The sequence below is a fragment of the Mustela lutreola genome, chromosome 7, assembly GCF_030435805.1.
Source record: "Mustela lutreola isolate mMusLut2 chromosome 7, mMusLut2.pri, whole genome shotgun sequence".
Taxonomy (NCBI): domain Eukaryota; kingdom Metazoa; phylum Chordata; class Mammalia; order Carnivora; family Mustelidae; genus Mustela; species Mustela lutreola.
This window is the reverse complement of record NC_081296.1, coordinates 39,237,189-39,257,245: the sequence shown is the minus strand read 5'-3', so window position 1 is coordinate 39,257,245 and position 20,057 is coordinate 39,237,189. Positions and strand designations below refer to the sequence as shown.

The window sequence follows — 20,057 nt, the reverse complement described above, 5'->3', positions numbered from 1 at the left end:
GTATGATTCCATTTACCTAAAATGTAATAACAAGTAAAACTAAGGATAAAAAATGAGGGTAGTGGTTATCTCTGTGTCAGGGAGAATGGGCTAGGAAGGGGCATGACAGAAATCTGTACACTTAGGATTTATGTACCTCATTGTATGACTTCACGGCTCAAGTCTTCTTGTTTTTGTTTTAAACTACATTTTCAAAATCTTTTTTAAAATTGAGATATAACTAACACGTAATGTATAAGGTATATAATGTACTGATTTGATACATTTATATACTGCAATAGGACTACCACTATAGTATTAGCTAACACCTCCATCAGGTCATATAACTATCATTCCTTTTCTGTGGTAAGAACACCTAAAAGAACTCTTAAGAACTTTGAAGACAATGCTATTATCACAATGTTATTATAATCACAATGCTGTGCATTAGATCTCCAGAATTTACTCATCTTCTAACTGCAAGTTTGTATCCTTTGCCCAACATTTCCTCAATTTTCCCATCCCACAGCCCCTGGGAAGTATCATTCCACTCTGTTATTCTTAATGTTTGTTCTAAAATCTGTTCCTTTCTGTCTCTTCCATCTCAGAAATAACACCTCAAATTCACCCATCAGCTACAGCCAGAAGTCACTTAGCTGGGATACATAAATCAGCTTCTACCAATTATACCTCCAAAATATATCTCCTAATCATCTACATCTCCTCCATCTATACCGCCATCCGTGGTTCAATTTACCTTAACATTTCAACTCAACTATTTTAAAAAGCTCCTAATTTCTCTGCCAGCTTCTACTCTCATCCTCTGCTGTTCCTTCTCCTCAAAGTAATCAAAGCAATCTCTTAAAAACACAAATCACAGCCTGTTTAAAATCATTTCGTAGTTCCCCATTATAATGTCAATAAAAACCAAACTCCTTTAACTTGGTCTAAAAGCCATTAAGAATTAATTTGCTATTCATTCTCTAATTTGTTTCATGCCACTACTTCCCTTGCTCACCATAATCTAGTAACACTGGCCTGTTTTCAATTATTTTAACATACTAATTCTCTACCTCATAGCCTGGAATATTCATCACCCCAGCTCCTCACTAAGGTAACACTTGCTTCAGGTTAACCCTCAAAACTTAAGTTCTCAGAGAGGTATTCATGGATCTCCAAATTCAAATTCCACTATTTCACTACTTTCTTTCCTAGGACTTGTTCATTTATTTATGGCAATATCCCATTTATCTTTATTACACACACACACACACACACACACACACACATACACGTATGTATGTATATACTAAGCCAAGAACATGTCTGCCTGGTTTATCATTACATTGTTCCGAACACCAAGCACAGGGTCTGACACATAGTCTGTATTTAACACACAGACTAAGTCAAAGAGTGATTTTAATTGTGATTTTCACCTCAATACCCAAGAGAAAATATATTGCTCTACTACTCTCCATACCATCATTGCCTTGCCTGGGAAACTACCAAATGACAATCTTCAATATCAAGTAGTTGAAGGGTAACAGGCTCACTAATTACAAAAAAGAAATGGCCATAATTCTGAAGATTCTTCTCCACAAGAGTTAAAAGCTTCAATATATTCATTAGGAGTGCAAGCTCACAAATACCTAATGGTGCATAAAGACATGAAGCCTCTGTTAAGTCTCATGAATGAGAAGAGAAAAAGTAAACAAATTACATAATGAAATACTTGGTTGAAGATATACTGATGCTCTCTATTCTTCAGATTTAAAACAAACAAACAACAACAACAACAAAAAAAACGATTAGAAGGGACTGGACTGATACTGAGCTTACCTGTAGGAGGAAACCAACACCAATATCACATAAAACAGTAATATGTTGCAAGGTAGAATCGGAATGTTACCAATACCTTTATAAAATGTCTCCGTCTCCAAATGTTACTGATCAAGAGCCTCCATAAATTGCACAGAAGGCAGTGTGACTGTGACGATGATACAGTAGAGAAAACACTTTCACCCCTAAGGCATATCAATGAGAAATTTACTGACCTTGACCCCATACTTCACTTTCCCAGCGTAATGCCTTATGATGAAAGCAGGCTCCATCACAGCTGGAAACTCAATGTAAGAATTCTCTTCATGCTGATGCTTAAATTTATCTAGCAATGTTTGATTTGTGGCCTGTGGAAAGCTGCATTAAAAACAAAAAACAAAACACTAAAGAAAGATGCAGTTGTTAATACAGTCTTTTTTTAATACATTATAATTACACTGCCATCTAACACATTTATAGCAAATTACAATGAGTTTTCACTTATACTATCTAATCTGATTCTCTTAACAAGCTAAAAAGGGAGTATAAGGAGGACTGGTGTTTTATAGATGAGGGATCAAAAGTCACAATTTGCCCAAACTCACACTTTCCAAGAAGCAGAACTATGAAATTAACTCAGGTCTTCAGATATTTAGCTCAGGTTGCACTGTGTGGCACTTCTGTTAAACCCACAGGATAATAAAACTCAAATGATACTTTGTTTGGGGCCAAGAACTTCCAAACAGAAAATGATCTCTCAATTTGGACAGGTCTTAAGTCCATGTCATTTTCTGTTTTCCTGTTTCTTGATACATAAATTAAGTAGCAATTTTCTTACCTGTACCAGTAACTACATAATTTTATATCTATTATTATTTCAAATATGTCTCAATGGTTTATACCCATTGATGAGTATTTCATATCTAGGGATAACTCAAATGATCCTATTAAGAAATAATTACATGATAGCAAATACAGGAATATAAAAGTTTAGGGGCCACCTGGATGGCTCAGTTGGGTTAAACATCTGCCTTCCGCTCAGGTCATGATCCCAGGGGTCTGGGATCCAGACCCTGGGCTCCCTGTTCAGTGTGGAGCCTGCTTCACCCTCTCCTCCCCATTCATGCTCTCTGTCACTATCTCTGTCTCCCTCACTCAAATAAATAAATAAAATCTTTAAAAAATCCAACCCTTGGCTTCAGCTCGGGTCATGATCTCAGGGTTCTGGGATTGAGCCTCACGTCCACTCTGCGCTCAGTGCAGTCTGCTTGTCCCTCTGCCTCTTCTCCTCCTCCTCTCTCTCTCAATATCTCTAGTAATATTTTTGTAAAGAAAAGTTCCAAAAAGAAAAAAACCACTAGTGGTTGGGAATAATGGAAAGATTCAAAGAAGATATAGGAGGCAATTATGAACTAAATGTTAAAGTCTGGATAGGAGTTTCAAATAGAGGAAATATCACTGACAGAAAAAGAAGCAAGTATCTTTAAGAAAATAGTTTCACTTAATCAGAGTTGAAATAATGAGAAATAATGTGACATGAGGTTGCAAAGATGCTGAATACAAAATGTGATGTGTAGAAATGATTCCAAAATCACAACAAAAATAATTGTGTTTTATGTATTAGAATCAGGAAGGAGAATGGCCTTTGGTGTCAGAGAATCATAGTTCAGATGACCAGTTTTACATGTGACCTACAGCAAGCTTTAAGAACTAGTTTCCATAAATGAGTACAATGAGGTATTGCAGTGTTAACAGAATTGAATTTAAATTAACACTAGTAAAAACATCTAACACTAGCTGGCATCCTTATAGGGAGGACATATATGTTACCTACTTTATAACATTGCCAATATTGCCATCTTCCTATTCAACTTCCTATTCAACTAGGTCTGCTTTTGCATTCAAATACTATCCCTTCCTCAAAACATCATCATCATCCAGCTCTCTCTGTCCATTCCAGAACTCTAAAGCCATTCTAGAATGGACTGTAACTCCTGCAATCTGAAACAGAGAGTACAGCAACAGCCTCCATAGTAGTCTCAGTACTCTAATCTTACCTTGTTTCAAGTCACCAAATCAACATATCAAAATTTTCCTCTAATACTGCTTTAAACATGTGCCTCCCCTACTCAGGAAAATTTATGGTTCACCAAGGCAAAGTGACCAAATCCAAGCTCGTAAGCCTAGACCCAACTCAACCTCTGCAAACTTATGCCTCACTACTTCACAGCAGGACACTTTTCTTCAGGAAGGATACTCATTTCATTGTCTCTAAGTAAACCTCTGAGTAATCGAAGAGCTTGTGATTTTTCTCTTACTTTCAAATGGAGAAAAGAAATTTTCAAAGGAAGACATATATGAGAACAGTTTTTATTCCAAACAAGGGAAGAAGGAAAGGAAAGCTCTCCATATCTCCTATATTCAACAAACACTTGTGGATACACACTACAATATCAAGCACATTGTATATGAGCTTGGAACAGGGGCATAAGAGCTTGGAACAGAGGCAAATCAGACATTATTGTGCACTTCAAAGCTCTTCCATCTAGTGTTCCCCAAAGGGTGTCTGCCAGGATAGTCTTAGATTAGTGTTTCCATGCTTCTTTCTGTGTCTCTTTAGCTTTCAAAAATACCAATACCTAGGGGCGCCTGGGTGGCTCAGTGGCTTAAGCCTCTGCCTTCAGCTCAGGTCATGATCCCAGGGTCCCGGAATCGAGCCCCACATCGGGCTCTCTGCTCATTGGGGAGCCTGCTTCCTCCTCTCTCTCTGCCTGCCTCTCTGCCTACTTGTGATTTCTGTCTGTCAAATTAAAAAAAAAAAAAAAAAACTTATCAAAAAAAAATACCAGTACCTAGACCCCATTCCTGTGATTCTACTGAAGTGATGTTAGGGTGATGGTGATTACTACTATCTCCACATTACTCAGGAATTTCTTAGGACCAGACCAGACTAACAAAATGCTGTCCTAAATGAATGCTCTGGTCTTAACTTCATTTTGTTAAAAGAAGACCGGGGTAGAAGTCCGAGATTCTGCATTTCTAAGAAGCTTCAAGGTGCTGCCAGTACTCATGTTAAGAGATCATACTTTGAATACTGAAGGAAAGACTGGTAACACCCCTAACATCCTGCTCATACCTAACCTTGCTTATTCTACTCCTTCCTAAATTTTATGCTGCATCCTTTACAATCAAGCTTAAATGACTTGCCCAAGGTCAAACTTGCCCAAAGCCAAGAGATAACAGAGACAAGATTAAACAAGACTTCTGATCTCAAACCCATGCACCTAAAGGACTGAATGACATAGGAATGCTGCTAAGGATATTTTTCATATTTTACATATTCCCTCTAGAAAAAAAGCAGTTGTTAGAGGAAAACTAGTCTAAGTGGTTCCCAAAATAGCTTTTCCTAAATGTGACTAATTTATTTTCAGTCCACCTCTGGCAGAAAGAAAACATTTCATGCCTTTGTATCTTCTGGGATGTTAAAGTATAGAGCAAAGTGGTCCATTTACCAGAGGAGGTAAAAACAACAGGACTGACACATAAAGTGAAGAAAATAATAACAGAATTCATAAAAAGTCTTCATACAGAATATAGAAGAATATATAGAATATATAAGACTGAATATAGAAGCATAATTGAAGAGACAATTAAGAAGTTACTCAGTCAGGGACGCCTGGGCGGCTCAGTTGGTTGGACGACTGCCTTCGGCTCAGGTCATGATCCCGGAGTCCTGGGATCAAGTCCCGCATCGGACTCCCAGCTCTATGGGGAGTCTGCTTCTCTCTCTGACCTTCTCCTCGTTCATGCTCTTTCTCACTGTCTCTCTCTCAAGTAAATAAATAAAATCTTTAAAAAAAAAAAATCTCCCATAAAAAAAGAAGTTACTCAGTCCAGGAGTACCTGGGTGTCTCAGACGGAAGTGTCTGCCTTGCACTCAGATTGTGATCCCAGAGTCCTGGGATCAAGCCCCACATAGGGCTCCCTGTTCACCAGGGAGTCTTCATCTCCCTTTCCCTCTGTCCCTCCCCACCACTCATGCTTGCGCACTCTCTCAAATAAATAAAATCTTTTAAGATGGTTATTCAGTTTAGTCTCCTACCAACAATACCCTGACAAATGATGCACAAGAATTACTATAATAGGAATTTTTTTAAAATTCTAACTCTGCCATTTATTAGCTTTATAATATTGATACATTGCTTAACCTCCCCACACCTGGGCTTCCTTATCTATATTTTTTTATTTTCTACTTTTTCATAAACCATATAATGTATTTTTATCCCCAGGGGTACAGGTCTGTGAATCACCAGGTTTACACACCTCATAGCACTCACCATAGCACATACCCTCCCCAATGTCCATAACCCTACCACCCTCTTCTGAACCCCGCCCCCCAGCAACCCTCAGTTTGTTTTGTGAGATTAAGAGTCTCTTATGGTCCCATCTTGTTTCATTTATTCTTTTCCTACCCCCTAAGCACCCCACATTGCCTCTCCAATTCCTCATATTAGGGAGATCATATGATAATTGACTTATTTTCGATTGACTTATTTCACTCAGCGTAACACCCTCCAGTAGTTCCATCCATGTACTCGCAAATGGCAAGATTTCATTTCTTTTGATGGCTGCATACTATTCTATTGTGTATATATATATATATATATATGTATGTATGTATGTATGTATATATATATATATATATATATATATATATATATACCACATCTTCTTTATCCATTCATCTGTTGATAGACATCTAGGTTCTTTCCATAGTTTGGCTATTGTGGACATTGCTGCTATAAACATTTGGGTGCATGTGCCCCTTTGGATCACTACGTTTCTATCTTTAGGGTAAATACCCAGTAGTGCAATTGCTGGGTCATAGGGTAGCTCTATTTTTCAACTTTTTGAAGAACCTCCATGCTGTTTTCCAGAGTGGTTGCACCAGCTTGCATTCCCACCAACAGTGTAGGAGGGTTTATAATAGGAAATTTTATTACCTTATAAAATAACTGCTAATCAGCTCTAATGATTAGAAAGTTCTTTCTTACACTGAGCCAAAATCTGTCTCTCTGTAATTTCTGACCACATAGCTTCCCCACAAGAACTTCTGGGTAATGACAAAGTTGATATTCTCTTATTTGGCAATATTTATATGTGAGGTAGCAAATGACCAAGGAAATATAGTCTTTGTATAGTAAGATGTGAACTCAAAATATTTTACATAAGGAATGACAGGCCAGACAAGAACTCTTTCCTCTATTCAAGTTTTAATTATATATTTAACAATCTCAATTGTTGCTCACAACCACCTTAAGATATATAGCAAACAGCATTGTCGTTTCTCATAATCATTTCCTTTTTACATGCAAAAAACTAAGAACGAAGAATATTCAGAGATTTGCTAAAGGTAGCTAATAGAGATGTAATGCAACCCTGAACTTCTGACTCTATAGCCTATTACAGAGAAACATTATAGGACAAAGCACAAGCTAATTAGAAATGCCTGGACTATCTGAATCTCAAATCCATCACTTATTACCTATATGATCTTTACCTAGACTTGCTTAAACTTTGTTCTTTTTGTTATTATAAAATACATGATACATGCTGGAGAAGCCTACCTTCTCCAACTTCTCTAACTTCTCCAACATGACCCTAAACCATCAAAGTAACAGAACTACTGAATATTTTGACACCAACCATAATAGTTCTCAACACTGAGTATCAAAATCATCTACAATGCTTTCCAAAATAAAATATACCAGATTTAAGCTATGTAACTAGTTAAGAACCACTAACCTTACTATTTTTTTTTAAGATTTTATTTATTTATTTGACAGAGAGAGATCACAAGCAGGCAGAGAGGCAGGCAGAGAGAGAGGAAGGGAAGCAGGCCCCCTGCTGAGCAGAGAGCCCCATGCGGGACTTGATCCCAGGACCCTGAGATCATGACCTGAGCCGAAGGCAGTGGCTTAACCCACTGAGCCACCCAGGCGCCCCTAACCTTACTATTTTATAAAGGATAATACATGTTTTGGGGCATACAGAGTAATACAAAAAAACTTTAACACAACTTAGTACATAAAATATTTTTGTGTTAATTGCACTTTAATTCATTTAGATTAATGGAAATAGACTGGTGATAGAGTCATTAGATGTAACTGTTAGCATTCTCCTTTTCAGTATATTTTGCATTCTACCATATTATTTTATATTTTAGGTAGCAATTTCTATACGCCTATGGCATATTAATAGGGTGACACACAACTTACCATACTAACCAGAATATCTGGGAATAAAAGTAGGTACCTTTAATAACTAAACTGGACAACAGACACAAACTTTATAGACTTTCCCACTCAAAACTGATGATGTATGGTCATCCCACCTATGATAGTGAATCCCCAATATTTTCTATCTTACTTCAATGCATATAATATTTATAGTTAGAAATCAAGCAATCTAATTCAGTTACTTAATATTTTACTAAAGAGTGACAGAAAACTCACTCTCCATCACTTCAGTTTCTCCAGTTCTAGACTTGCCATCTTATAGGATAATTCAACTATAAATAGTACTTTACAGAGCACTGAAAACACTCTAGAGGATGCTATATGATGTCTCATTTCTAAAGCTTATGTACATGTTTGGTATACTACACAGTGCTAACAAAGGATGTCAAATACTTGGCATATGCTGCTACTTTCCACCTGCACAACTATGGCAGACATCATTAATCTAACATGATACTCTTTTCTGCTAAACATGAAAACTACAAACACATCTCATATAAAACGCAATTCAAAAAGAGAGAAACATGCAACAATTAAAAAATATGCCAACAAATTTAACATCAAAGTAACTCTGTAGAAGAATCTGGAAAAACTCAAGTACAAATTCAGTATTAAGGTTCACCCAATTTTCCTAGAAACATATACACACAATAAAATACACACAAGGGAAACTTAGACTCCTTATTCAAGCATGTAAGAAGAAAACTAAAAGGACATGAAAAGCCCAAATGAAAAGAACCACACTTTTGACTGAAAGGTACTTGCTGAAAGAATCATACTCACTTGCTTTCTTCATCCAAAAGATGGAGCAGACCTGTTGGCTTCTTGCTAATAAGATTTATACAACAGGTATTATCAATATAATCTATATTGTGCCAGCTGATACCTTCAGTTCTATACTCCTCCTAGGAAATAAATTCACAATTTATACATCGTGCAGAAAATAATAGGTATACGATAATAAAGACTGAAAAGCTTTTGCCAGGCTTAAAAGAACTAAACTTTTCCCCTTTAGGTCATTAATCTACACAATGGAAGAATGTATAATTTCGGTTATATAAAACCTTCATACAGTATATGTCTATTTTCATCAAAAAGTACATACAATCAAATTTTTTTTGTTACTGTGCTATTTGTATGCCACCCAGGTGAAAACTGAGGGCTGGATTTGTTTTAGCCACACTATCTGAGGAACTGCAGTAAAGAAAAAGATAAAATGAAGAAGCCTAACTTCTCCAACATGACCCTAAACCATCTAAAAGGACTGAGTATTTGTTGGATTATCAATAATGAATTTAATGAAACAGTATCTGGGAAAAGTAAAACCCATCATCTCTAGTGATCACTGAAATTGGAATATGGAATTCATACATACTGCGTTTGGTAAAATAAAACCCTTAGGGGGGTAAAAAATAAAAAAAAAAGAACCCTTAGAATATGTTTTTTTAAAAAGTTTCAAATCCAAGATTTTAAAAAGTGAAAGCTAAGGCATTGAACAACTATTCAACTATTAAGCCCCTATTACAGTTGTTTATTTTTCTGTGTACTGAGAAATAATCTTATTAAACTGTTTTTCAAAACAAGGCCCCTGACAATCTAAAGAAGATAAATTTCTACATTGCCAGAATATTTATAGGCACCAAGTAAATACCCCAATTGGCTGATGACTTTAGTATGCATTGATAATTTTCATGCACTTCTCTACAAATATGATGGTTTTAGTAATTTTGTAATTTTTATCATTCTTTGGGTATTATTATTAGTAGTATCATTCTGTAAATAAGACTGGTGTAATATAAACTGTAGTTACTCTAACTGGGAAAAGTAAATGTACTCACTTCAGGAGCACATATATTAAAACTGGAAGATTAATTAGCATGGCACCTGTGCAAGGATGACACGCAAATTTAGCAAAGGTAAATGATTCTTTCCTTTTAATTAGTAATTTCACAAGAAAATAATTGCTATGTAAAGGTCACCCCGTGCAGTAGTAAGAAAGTGTTTTTGTCCTATTTCTTTTTTTTAATTAAAAAAAAATTTTTTTACTAACATATAATGTATTATTTGCCCCAGGGGTACAGGTCTGTGAATCATCATGTTCTGTTTATTCTACCTGTAGCATGGTTAACAAGCTTATGGATTCTTATAGACGTTACTACAGCAGTCCAAAATCCTTCCCTCATTTCCTCTTTTCAATTACAATTCACACACCCTAGCCAAAGTTAACTATTATCCTAACGTCTAATAACACTAGTGAGATTCATCTGTTTATAAATCTAATATAAACAGAACCATACAAGATATATTCTTTTCTGCCTTTTTTTTTTTACTCAACATTAGTTTCAGAGACATATGCAGGTTATAGAATGCATCTAAAGTTCATATATTTTTTTAATCCTTTACTTAAATTCAATTTAGCTCATATGTAGTATTACTCTAGAGGTAGAATTCAGTGATGCATTAGTTGCATAGAACACCCAGTGCTCATTACAACAAGTGCCCTCCCTAATGCCCGTGACCCAGTTGCCCCATTCCCGCAATCCCCTCCCCTCCAGCAAAGTTCAGTTTATTTCCTAGAATTAAGCATCTCCTATGGTTTGCCTCCCTCTCATTTTCAACTTCCTCCATATTTCCTTCCTTACCCCTATGTTCTTCAGTTTTGTTTCTTAAGTTCTACATATGAGTGAAATCACATGGTATTTGTCTTTCTCTGACTGACTTACTTTGCTTAACATCCCTTTTAATTGTTGTAGGACAGGGGTTGTAGAACATCATATTCACTCATTTATGCTTTATCTACGACTGCTTTCTCAATGTAATAGCAGCATTGAAACTATATGGCCCCAAAGTCTTAAAAGACTTCTTTGTCTGGTCCTTTACAGAAAAAGTATGCCAAATCTATGAAAGAGCATTAGTTCTCAAACTTCAACAGACTCACAGAATCTGTTCAACAGATTCAACAGAATCACATAAAGAACTTACTAAAACACAGACCACTGGGCCCCAGGCCCAGAATTTCTGATTAAGTAGGTACAGAGTGGGGCCCAACATTTGCATTTCTAACAAGTGCCTAGGTGATGCTACCAATAGGGACAGGAGAACAGTATTTTGAAAACCCATGCTCTGTATTTAAATGCAAATTACTCAACCACTGCACTATTACATGATGGTTATTCCTAATTTTTAACCATTAAAAATGCCATTATTTACATTTGTGCACACAACTTTTAGTCTGCTTTTGTATGCATTTTGAAAGTGAAAACACAGGCTTATAAACTACACATGTATAACCTCAGCAGACACTGCCAAGCAGCTTGCTAAAATACATGTACCAATTTATGCAACCACCACCCATGTATGGGACTTTCCCATAAACAGTATCTCTAATATTTGTATTATCAGTTTTTTTCATTTCGTCACTCTCATGAATGCGCAGGAATATCCTACTGTGGTTTTAATTTTAATTCTCTGATGACTCCTAAGTGAAAAAATTTTTCCTGTGTTTACCATCCATCTGGATGTCCTCACATGTCTATGTTCATAAAAACTCTGAGGAAAAACCCCTGCTTTCATTACAGGAGGAAAGCATTCAGTCTATTTCCATTAAGCATAATATTATTTATAGATTTTCATAAATGCCCTTTTAGCTGGAAGTTCCCTTCTATACCTAGTTTGCTGATGATTTTAACATGAATGGTTACGTAATTTTATCAAATGCTTCTACTGAAGCATAGCATTCCATACTATGGAATCACCATAAGTTTTTTTCCTCACTTTGTTAATAGATTAATTAAATCAATTGATAATTAAATGTTAACTAAACACACCAGAAAAAAAACTCCACTTGATATATTATCCCTTTACATATCTTGCTAGATTTAGTTTGCTAATATTTATTTAAAAATTTTTAAATCTATGCTTATGAGTAAATTGACTTTAATTTCCACTTCTAATAATATTCTTAACAGATCTGGATATCAGTGTTATCTTAGCCCCCAAAAATGCATTGTGAATTGTCCCCTTTTGTTCTATTCCACATTAAGAATATATGTCAAACTGATACTAATTCTTTCAATGTTGGCAGATTCACCAATGGAGCCATCTTGGCTTACAACATACTTTATGAAAAGACTTTTAATTACACATTCAATATTTTTAATAGTTATAGGAATCAGATTTTAGAATGTCAGGGTTTGTTTTTTTTTTTTTTTTTTCCTTATCATTTCATAAGTGTACTTATGGACATAAAGCTGTTTAGTGAATACTATTGTCTTTTTTTTTTTTTAAACCTTTGTTTCATCTCTACCTTTAGTTAGAATTAACCCCACTTTTTTTAAAGGATTTTGTTTATTTATTTGTGCGGGGTTGGGGGGGACAGCAGGGGGAGCAGCAGGCAGAAGCAGAAGTAGACTCCCCACTGAACAGGGAGCCTGATGTGGGACTCGATCCCAGGACTCTGGGATCATGCCCTGAACCAAAGGCAGATGCTGAACTACTGTGCCACTCAGGTGTCCCTACTATTATCTTTTTAATAGGATCCACAATGATGTCCTCTGTATAACTATAATTGATTACTTACATCGCTTTCTTTGTTGCTCACTGGGTGAATTTCTTGAGAGGTTTTATTAGTCATTTCAAAGCATTACTTTAGCTTTGTTAATCTTCTTCCATGGCATATTTGTTTTTACTCTTACTTAATTTCCTCTCTTATCTTCATTATTTCCTTCTTTATACTTTCCTTTGGCTTAGTTAGCAGATCTTTTTCCAATTTGCTCGGCTGGATATTTATATATATCACTGCTGCTCTTCAATTTTAAAATCTTCTAACGGCTATAAAATATTGCTCTTAATACACCTATGGTTACATCCCACAAGTTTTAAGATGCAACATGTTCATTCAGTTCAGTGTATTTTCTTCAACCTCTGGACTATATAGAAGTGTATTAATTAATTTTTACCCATAAAGGTACTTTCCAGTTATCTTTTGATCATTGGTTTCAGGCATAATTTCTTTATGGTATTTAAGTATGTGTCGTTTCAATCCTTGAAATTTAACCTTTGTGTTATGGTCCAGTATACACACAAATCTCATACATTTTGTAAATTTGCATTTATCTATGTATGTCAAATAAGTATTTGCTTTCTTTTAGGGACGTCTGGGTGGTTCAGTCAGTTAAGGGTTCTGTCATTGGCTCAGATCATGATCCCAGGGTCCTGCATCAGGCTCCTTGATCAGCAGGGAGCCTGTTTCTCTTGTGCCTGCTTCTCCCCGTTTGTGTGCTTTCTCTCTCTGATAAATAAATAAAATCTTTTAAAAAATAAAATAGGGGCACCTGAGTGACTCAGTGGGTTGAGCTTCTGCCTTCATGTCAGGTCATGGTCTCAGGGTTCTGGGATCAAGCCCTGCATTGGGCTCTCTGCTCAGCGGAGAGCCTGCTTCCCCCTCTCTCTCTGCCTGACTCTCTGCCTACTTGTGATCTCTCTCTCTCTGCCACATAAACAAACAAACAAACAAACAAATAAATAAATAAAAATCTCTTATATCCACCCACCAAAAAAAAATTCTTCTATATCCTTATTTGATACAAGTTTGGGCCTAAGGAAACTGGCATTCTAACCTAAAGGCAGGCAGAACTGGGCACCCACAAAAGCATGTTCTGTATCATCTGGGTGCTTTAAATAATCTATACCAGGACCAACTTTTTCTTTTGTCTGCTTATTCTGTTAGCTATTCAGCAAGATTTGTTAAAATATTCCACTATAATTATATGTTTCTTTTTTAGTTTTATTTTTGTTTTATATACTTTGAGTCTGTCATCAGGAACCTATAAATTTAGAATTGCATACTTCCTGATGAATTGACACTTTCATATTACCAAATATTCTTTTAGATCTCTGGCAATGCTTTAAATGTGATATTAATTTAGCTATGCCAGCTCTTTCTTGGTTCAGGTTTACTAAAGCTTCTTCCATCCTTTTATTTGTAACTTTTTTATATGCTTATATTTAAAGTATCTTTCTTTTGATGGACATTGCTGCTATAAACATTCAGGTGCACATGCACCTTTATATCACTACATTTGTATCTTTAGGGTAAATACCCAATAGTGAGATTGCCTAGGGTAGCTCTTTTTTCGACTTTTTGAGGAACCTTCATGCTGTTTTTCAAAGTGGCTGCACCAGCTTGCATTCCCACCAATAGTGTAGGAGGGTATGGCATATATATACAATGGAATACTATGCAGCCATCAAAAGAAATGAAATCTTGCCATTTGCAATGACGTGGATGGAACTAAAGGGAATTTTGCTAAGCAAAATAAGTCAATCAGAGAAAGACAATTATCATATGATCTCTCTGATATAAAGAATTTGAGAGGCAGGGCAGGGGTTTGTGGGGGGTAGGGAAGAAAAAAATGAAACAAGATGGGATCAGGAGGGAGACAAACCATAAGAGACTCTTAATCTCAGGAAACAAACTGAGGGTTGTTGCTGGGGGTAGAGGGGAAAAAGTGTCTTTCTTATAAGTAGTAATTTACTTTTGTTTTATATCCAGCCTGACAATATTTCACTTCTACTTGGAGTAATGAATCCATGTATATTTAACACAATCACTGATATTTTGTGGGATTAACACAACAATCTTACTATTTACTATTAGTCCTGCTTCCCTGATACAGTTTTATGCTTCTTTCTTGGTTTCTTTTGAACTGTTGGAGTTTTTACTTTACTTGTTCCCCATACTAACTTGACAATTTTTATATTCATTTACTATTTGGTGGTTATCCTAAAATCACAACATGTATCTTTACTTATCAATGTCTAACAAAAAAAATCTTCTAGAACTTAACCTTTAATACAAAGATCTTACAGTATCTTAAATTCCATGTACTATCTTCCTGACTTAAATGCTACTGAACATTCATTTTACTTCTACATAAACATTAAATCACAAAAGATATTTTTATCTTTGCCTAATTTAGTTAATTCTAAATTTAGATTTAGATTTTAGATTTAGTATTCATTTAGATTCACCACCACCAATGCTCCCTTTTTGTTTTTTCTTTACAATGTTCACTGCTCTTTATTCCTTCGTACATCTCTGAGCTGCTGTAGGGATAATTTAGCTACTGCCCAAATAACATACTTCAGTTTTAAGGAAAATATTCAATTGTCTTCTGTCATTCACTGCTTGCCCTAAAAGCCTGAGTTTTACTCTTACAGTTGCTTCCTTAAGGGTACTGCTTCCTACTGCCCATCTCCAACCCCCAGATGCTTCTGAGATTTCTTCACTGTCTTTGGTTTACTATATGACTATCTTTGTATTTCAGATGCTTTGAATTCACACAGCCTCTCAAATGTAGGATCTTTTTCTTTTGTGTGTTAAGTTTTGGAAAAATTCTCAACCATTATCTTTTCAAATATAGTATCTACCCTATTCACTCTTTTCTCACATACATCTTTCCAGAATTTCTCTTAGACTTTTGTTAGACATTTTCACTATGCTCCGTATGTCTCTTATACTATTTGTATTTTCCTTTTTTCATCAGGCTGGTATTTTCTTGTGGCCTATCTTCCAAATCACTAATCCTCTCTTAAGCTCTATCTAAATGTTTAAAACTTTCATTGCATTCTTCATTTAGTTCTAGATTTTCTTTTTTTTTTTTTTTTAAAAGATTTTATTTATTTATTTGTCAGGGATAGAGGGAGAGAGAGCGAGCACAGGCAGACAGAGAGGCAGGCAGAGGCAGAGGGAGAAGCAGGCTCCCTGCCAAGCAAGGAGCCTGATGTGGGACTCGATCCCAAGACACTGGGATCATGACCTGAGCCAAAGGCAGCTGCTTAACCAACTGAGCCACCCAGGCGTCCCTAGTTCTAGATTTTCTTAAGCTTGGAATTTCTTTGTAATTCTTTAATAAAAATATTACCGTCAAAAAAATCTTCAAACCACTAATATTTTAAAGTTCATTTCTGTTAAGAGCATTTCCTGGATCTCCTATGGTACAGTCCTATTGTCTCACTTCTCTTGGTTTTTATTCATGTTGTTTTCTCTCCATGTTTGTCTTTTAAAAAAAAAATTCTCAGTTAAAAAACTAAATGCTGGGGATGCTTGGGTGGCTCAGTCAGTTAAGCATCTGCCTTTGGCTCAGGTCATGATTTCAGGGTCCTGGGATAAAGCCCTGCATCAGGCTCCTTGCTCAGCAGGGAGCCTGCTTCTCCCTCTGCCTGCTGCTCCCTACTTGTGCTCTGGCAAATAAATAAAATCTTTAAAAAGAAAAAAAAAGAAAGAAAGAAAGAAACTGAATGCCTGATCCTGTATATGAAAAAATCATACAGATAATTTTAGCACTAGGATGATCTCTTCCTCCACTGGACAGTGAACTTGTTCTTGGCAGGTAGCTAAGAACATCAGGAATTCTATACTCTTTTTTTTTTTTTTTTTTTTAAGATTTTATTTATTTATTTGAAAGACAGAGATCGCAAGTAGGCAGAGAGACAGGCAGAGGGAGAGAGAGGGAAGCAGGCTCCCTGCTGAGCAGAGAGCCCGATGCGGGACTCGATCCCAGGACCCTGGGATCATGACCTGAGCCGAAGGCAGAGGCTTTAACCCACTGAGCCACCCAGGCGCCCAGGAATTCTATACTCTTTTAACCCAGTTGGAAATGAGGAGATTTTAAACTGGGCTTCAGTTCCTAAGATGCCTAATCTATTTCTGGTTTATCTTTATTTCTAAGATGTAACCCTTTAAGATCTCAAGCAGAAAGCCTATAGGAATTATCAGCGGGTTCTTCCTTGCTCTTGAATCTGGAGAAAACCCTCTTCATTCTCTCAGAATCACACGCCTGGCTCTTTCAGAATCAGTACCTCTCTATCAGAACAGAGAAATGTCTTTAGCAACAAAGCAGTCCAAAAATGCTGGGCTCCTCTCCCTGGGTTTCCTTCCTACAGATATAAGGCCTGAAGAATTTCACTTATTTAGATGTACCCCAATACCTTCAAATATATCTTGTTCATTCTTTTTAGGTGTTCTACAAAGCAATTTGGTCAAAATTTTCTAGTCTGACATCCCCCAAAGTGACAGAAATAAACAAACAAACAAACAAACAAAAAACCTCACTAGATAATAAACATCTCAGATAAGATTCCCGCACTCTAAATTTTCTGTCTTCAAGGCCTAGCACAGTGTGTGACACATGACTGTTACTCAATTTAGTGATAAGTCAATGACTTGAAGGATAATTTTGAGCAAGTAAAGGAAAAGAGAGCAGTATTATAAATAACAACAGTTATTTAAACCAAATCACAGAAACTTCTTCTGGTCTGTCTCTCATTCCACATTCTCTTTACATATATCTGTGATTCAAGACTCAGAATCACACACTCACACTACTTCAACTGGCTTATGTATTATGTCCTTCTCTCCAGCTATTTTACCCTCTCTTCAGTCCATCTTCCACAGTTCAAACACCCTGCTAAATATATTTCAAATTACTCTTCATTTTCTAAAAGAAATACTCCAATCTCCTCTACATGACATATAAAGCCCAAAACTATATGCCCCAAGGATATTTCAAAAACTTATTTCCCTCCTTGTCTCCATTGTTATATCATGTATTTTAGCTATGCTATTTTCAGTTCCTCAAAAGTACCATGCTGTTTTATGCCTCACAATTTTAAGGATATTGTTACCTTTGTTTAAAATATTTTCTTCCCATTGACAATCTGTTAAATTCAACCTTCTATTCAAAACTATATTCCAGAATCAATTCCCACACCCGGGAAATCTCAGTAGACTTGTAGGAAATTCTAATCAACTTCATCCTTTATATCACTACTTTAACCTTCTATGGCACTTATCATCCTGCAGGGCAACTGATGGGACATTTCTGGACAAAATTTACCTTAGTATTCAAAATTTTTAATTTGAGAAAAAAGGTGGAGAATCATGGGAGAAAGGAAAAAATAAAATACCAGAGAGGGAGACAAACCATAAGAGACTCTTAATCTCAGGAAATAAACTGAGGGTTGTGAGAGTGGAGGGGTGGGGGAGGAATGGGGTAGCTGGGTAATGGACATTGGGGAGGGTATGTGCTATGGTGAGTGCTGTGAATTGCATAAGACTGATGAATCACGCACTGGTACCCCTGAAACAAATAATATATTATGTTAATTTTTAAAAATAATAAAAATAAAAAATTTTTTCAAGATGTTTCCTTCAAAGCATAGTTGATAACTTTCTATTTCTACCTTCTTTTTCAAAAAGTTTTATCTACTTAAATGATTTTGTATTCAGTTGAATTTAACAAATACTCTTTGTAAACCCATCTCATTCTAGGTACCACCGATATACAAATAAATAAAACAGTTAATATTTCAACTGCCTTAAATCTCTTATTCCCAGCAAATCAATTTTAAGTGAAAAAATACAAGAAGGGAGAGAAAGGAAGAATAAAATAGATGAGATGGCAAAGAGGTGTAACATCTCCAAACTTTCTATAAATTATAGCAAAAGCATACCCACTACATTAAATTATAGAAGAGAATACTGAAACTTCAAAGAAAAAACAAGGTGTATCTTAGAATCTAAGTCTTCTGATCCATAATTCCAACACACTGCCCAAAATTATGATATTCAGGGTAGCAAATAAAAATCACCCAACCCCCAAGTAGTTCTGAACAGATTTTCCATAAACTACAAGGTTTTATTTTTTATACATGTTTTTAGGCAAAGTATCTCTTATGACTTCTCAATGTCTAATCAACACTTCTAGAAAAGGTAAAAATAATTTCAGTAATAGTCAGAGAATACCTTTTCTTTGTAAAACACAGCACACAGTCAACAAAATGCATTTCTCCAATCCTTCAGTACATATATATATCCATTTGCAAGAGATAAAAAAAAAAATACCAGTTTAGCATGATCTAGCTAAAAGAACACCAGAATGAGTCAAGTAGACCAATCCCAGCCCAGTTTTTGGGTATAAGCAAAAATTATGGAGCAAGAGTGTTAAGGTCTGAATACTGACTTTAGGTATCATCTGTAAAACTAGAATAAAAATAGCACCTGCCTAATAAATAGTAAGTACCACATAAATGTTAGCTAATATTATAACAAATAGTATTGCCTACCTTTTAATAGTTCCATCAGAGGGTCTAGCTAAAAAGTTATGTAATAAACATTTTAAGCATTATCAAGATGGCCAAAACTAGTGCTGCCTGTGCTACTGTTAATCAGTCCCCTAACCCTTTAAGCGAAACTGATGTACTTAAAGGTAGGACAGAGGGCAACAAGCCCCAGTGATAAGATATTTTTGTTTATTTTGTAGACCTGTTTTAATCCTCCTGTTCATTGCATTTCTTCACCATTTCCCTTGAGATAAATGTTTATATCCTCCTATACAAACTTGAAACTTGGTTTAGAGGAGGAACCCATGTTTTCACTGACCCTGCATTTACCGTAAGCATTCTCATGGAAACTGATGCCTCACTCTTTTGACTCTAAATCAATCTGAGCTTCTCCCAAGAAATATCTAGTTACCCATTCTGGTCTCTCCACACCAACCTATTCCCCTATATCTGTACTCTAAACTGATTCAAGATTCTACTAAAAACTCCTCTACCCCACAGATAAAGAAGACACCAAAGCAATCAACTGGATTAAGAGACCAAAACAATCAAACAAGCATATTTAGCCTTAGCATTGGTAGCAATTAAAATTTTTTTAATGAATTTTTTTGAATTTTTGAATTTTTTTAAAATTTTTAAAAATTTTTTGAATTAACTGAATTTTAAAAATTCAACTTTTAATTGAATTAAAAGCAAATTAAAAAATTGGTAGCAATTGAAAAAAATAAAAACATGGTAGCAATTAAAAATCACCAACAGAAACCCAAACCAAGCTCATGCATCTTTTCATTCAAAGGTATACTCAAGCAAGTATGTATTTTTTAATCTACCTCAAGT

The 20,057-nt window shown here is 35.7% G+C and overlaps 1 protein-coding gene and 1 pseudogene across 10 annotated transcripts in view; one reads left to right on the top strand and one right to left on the bottom strand.

Annotated features, from left to right (window-relative positions):
• MYO9A (myosin IXA) overlaps positions 1-20,057 on the bottom strand; it is a 297,273-nt gene that overhangs the window by 171,853 nt on the left and 105,363 nt on the right. For all 10 annotated transcript variants that reach the window (XM_059180512.1, XM_059180509.1, XM_059180516.1 and 7 more), the window contains 2 exons: positions 8,880-9,001; positions 2,034-2,175 (listed from right to left, as the gene is read on the bottom strand). In XM_059180512.1, coding sequence (XP_059036495.1) covers positions 2,034-2,175; positions 8,880-9,001 — 264 coding nt within the window. The remainder of the gene's footprint in view (positions 1-2,033; positions 2,176-8,879; positions 9,002-20,057) is intronic.
• On the top strand, positions 9,927-10,025 carry LOC131837447 (U6 spliceosomal RNA; annotated as a pseudogene).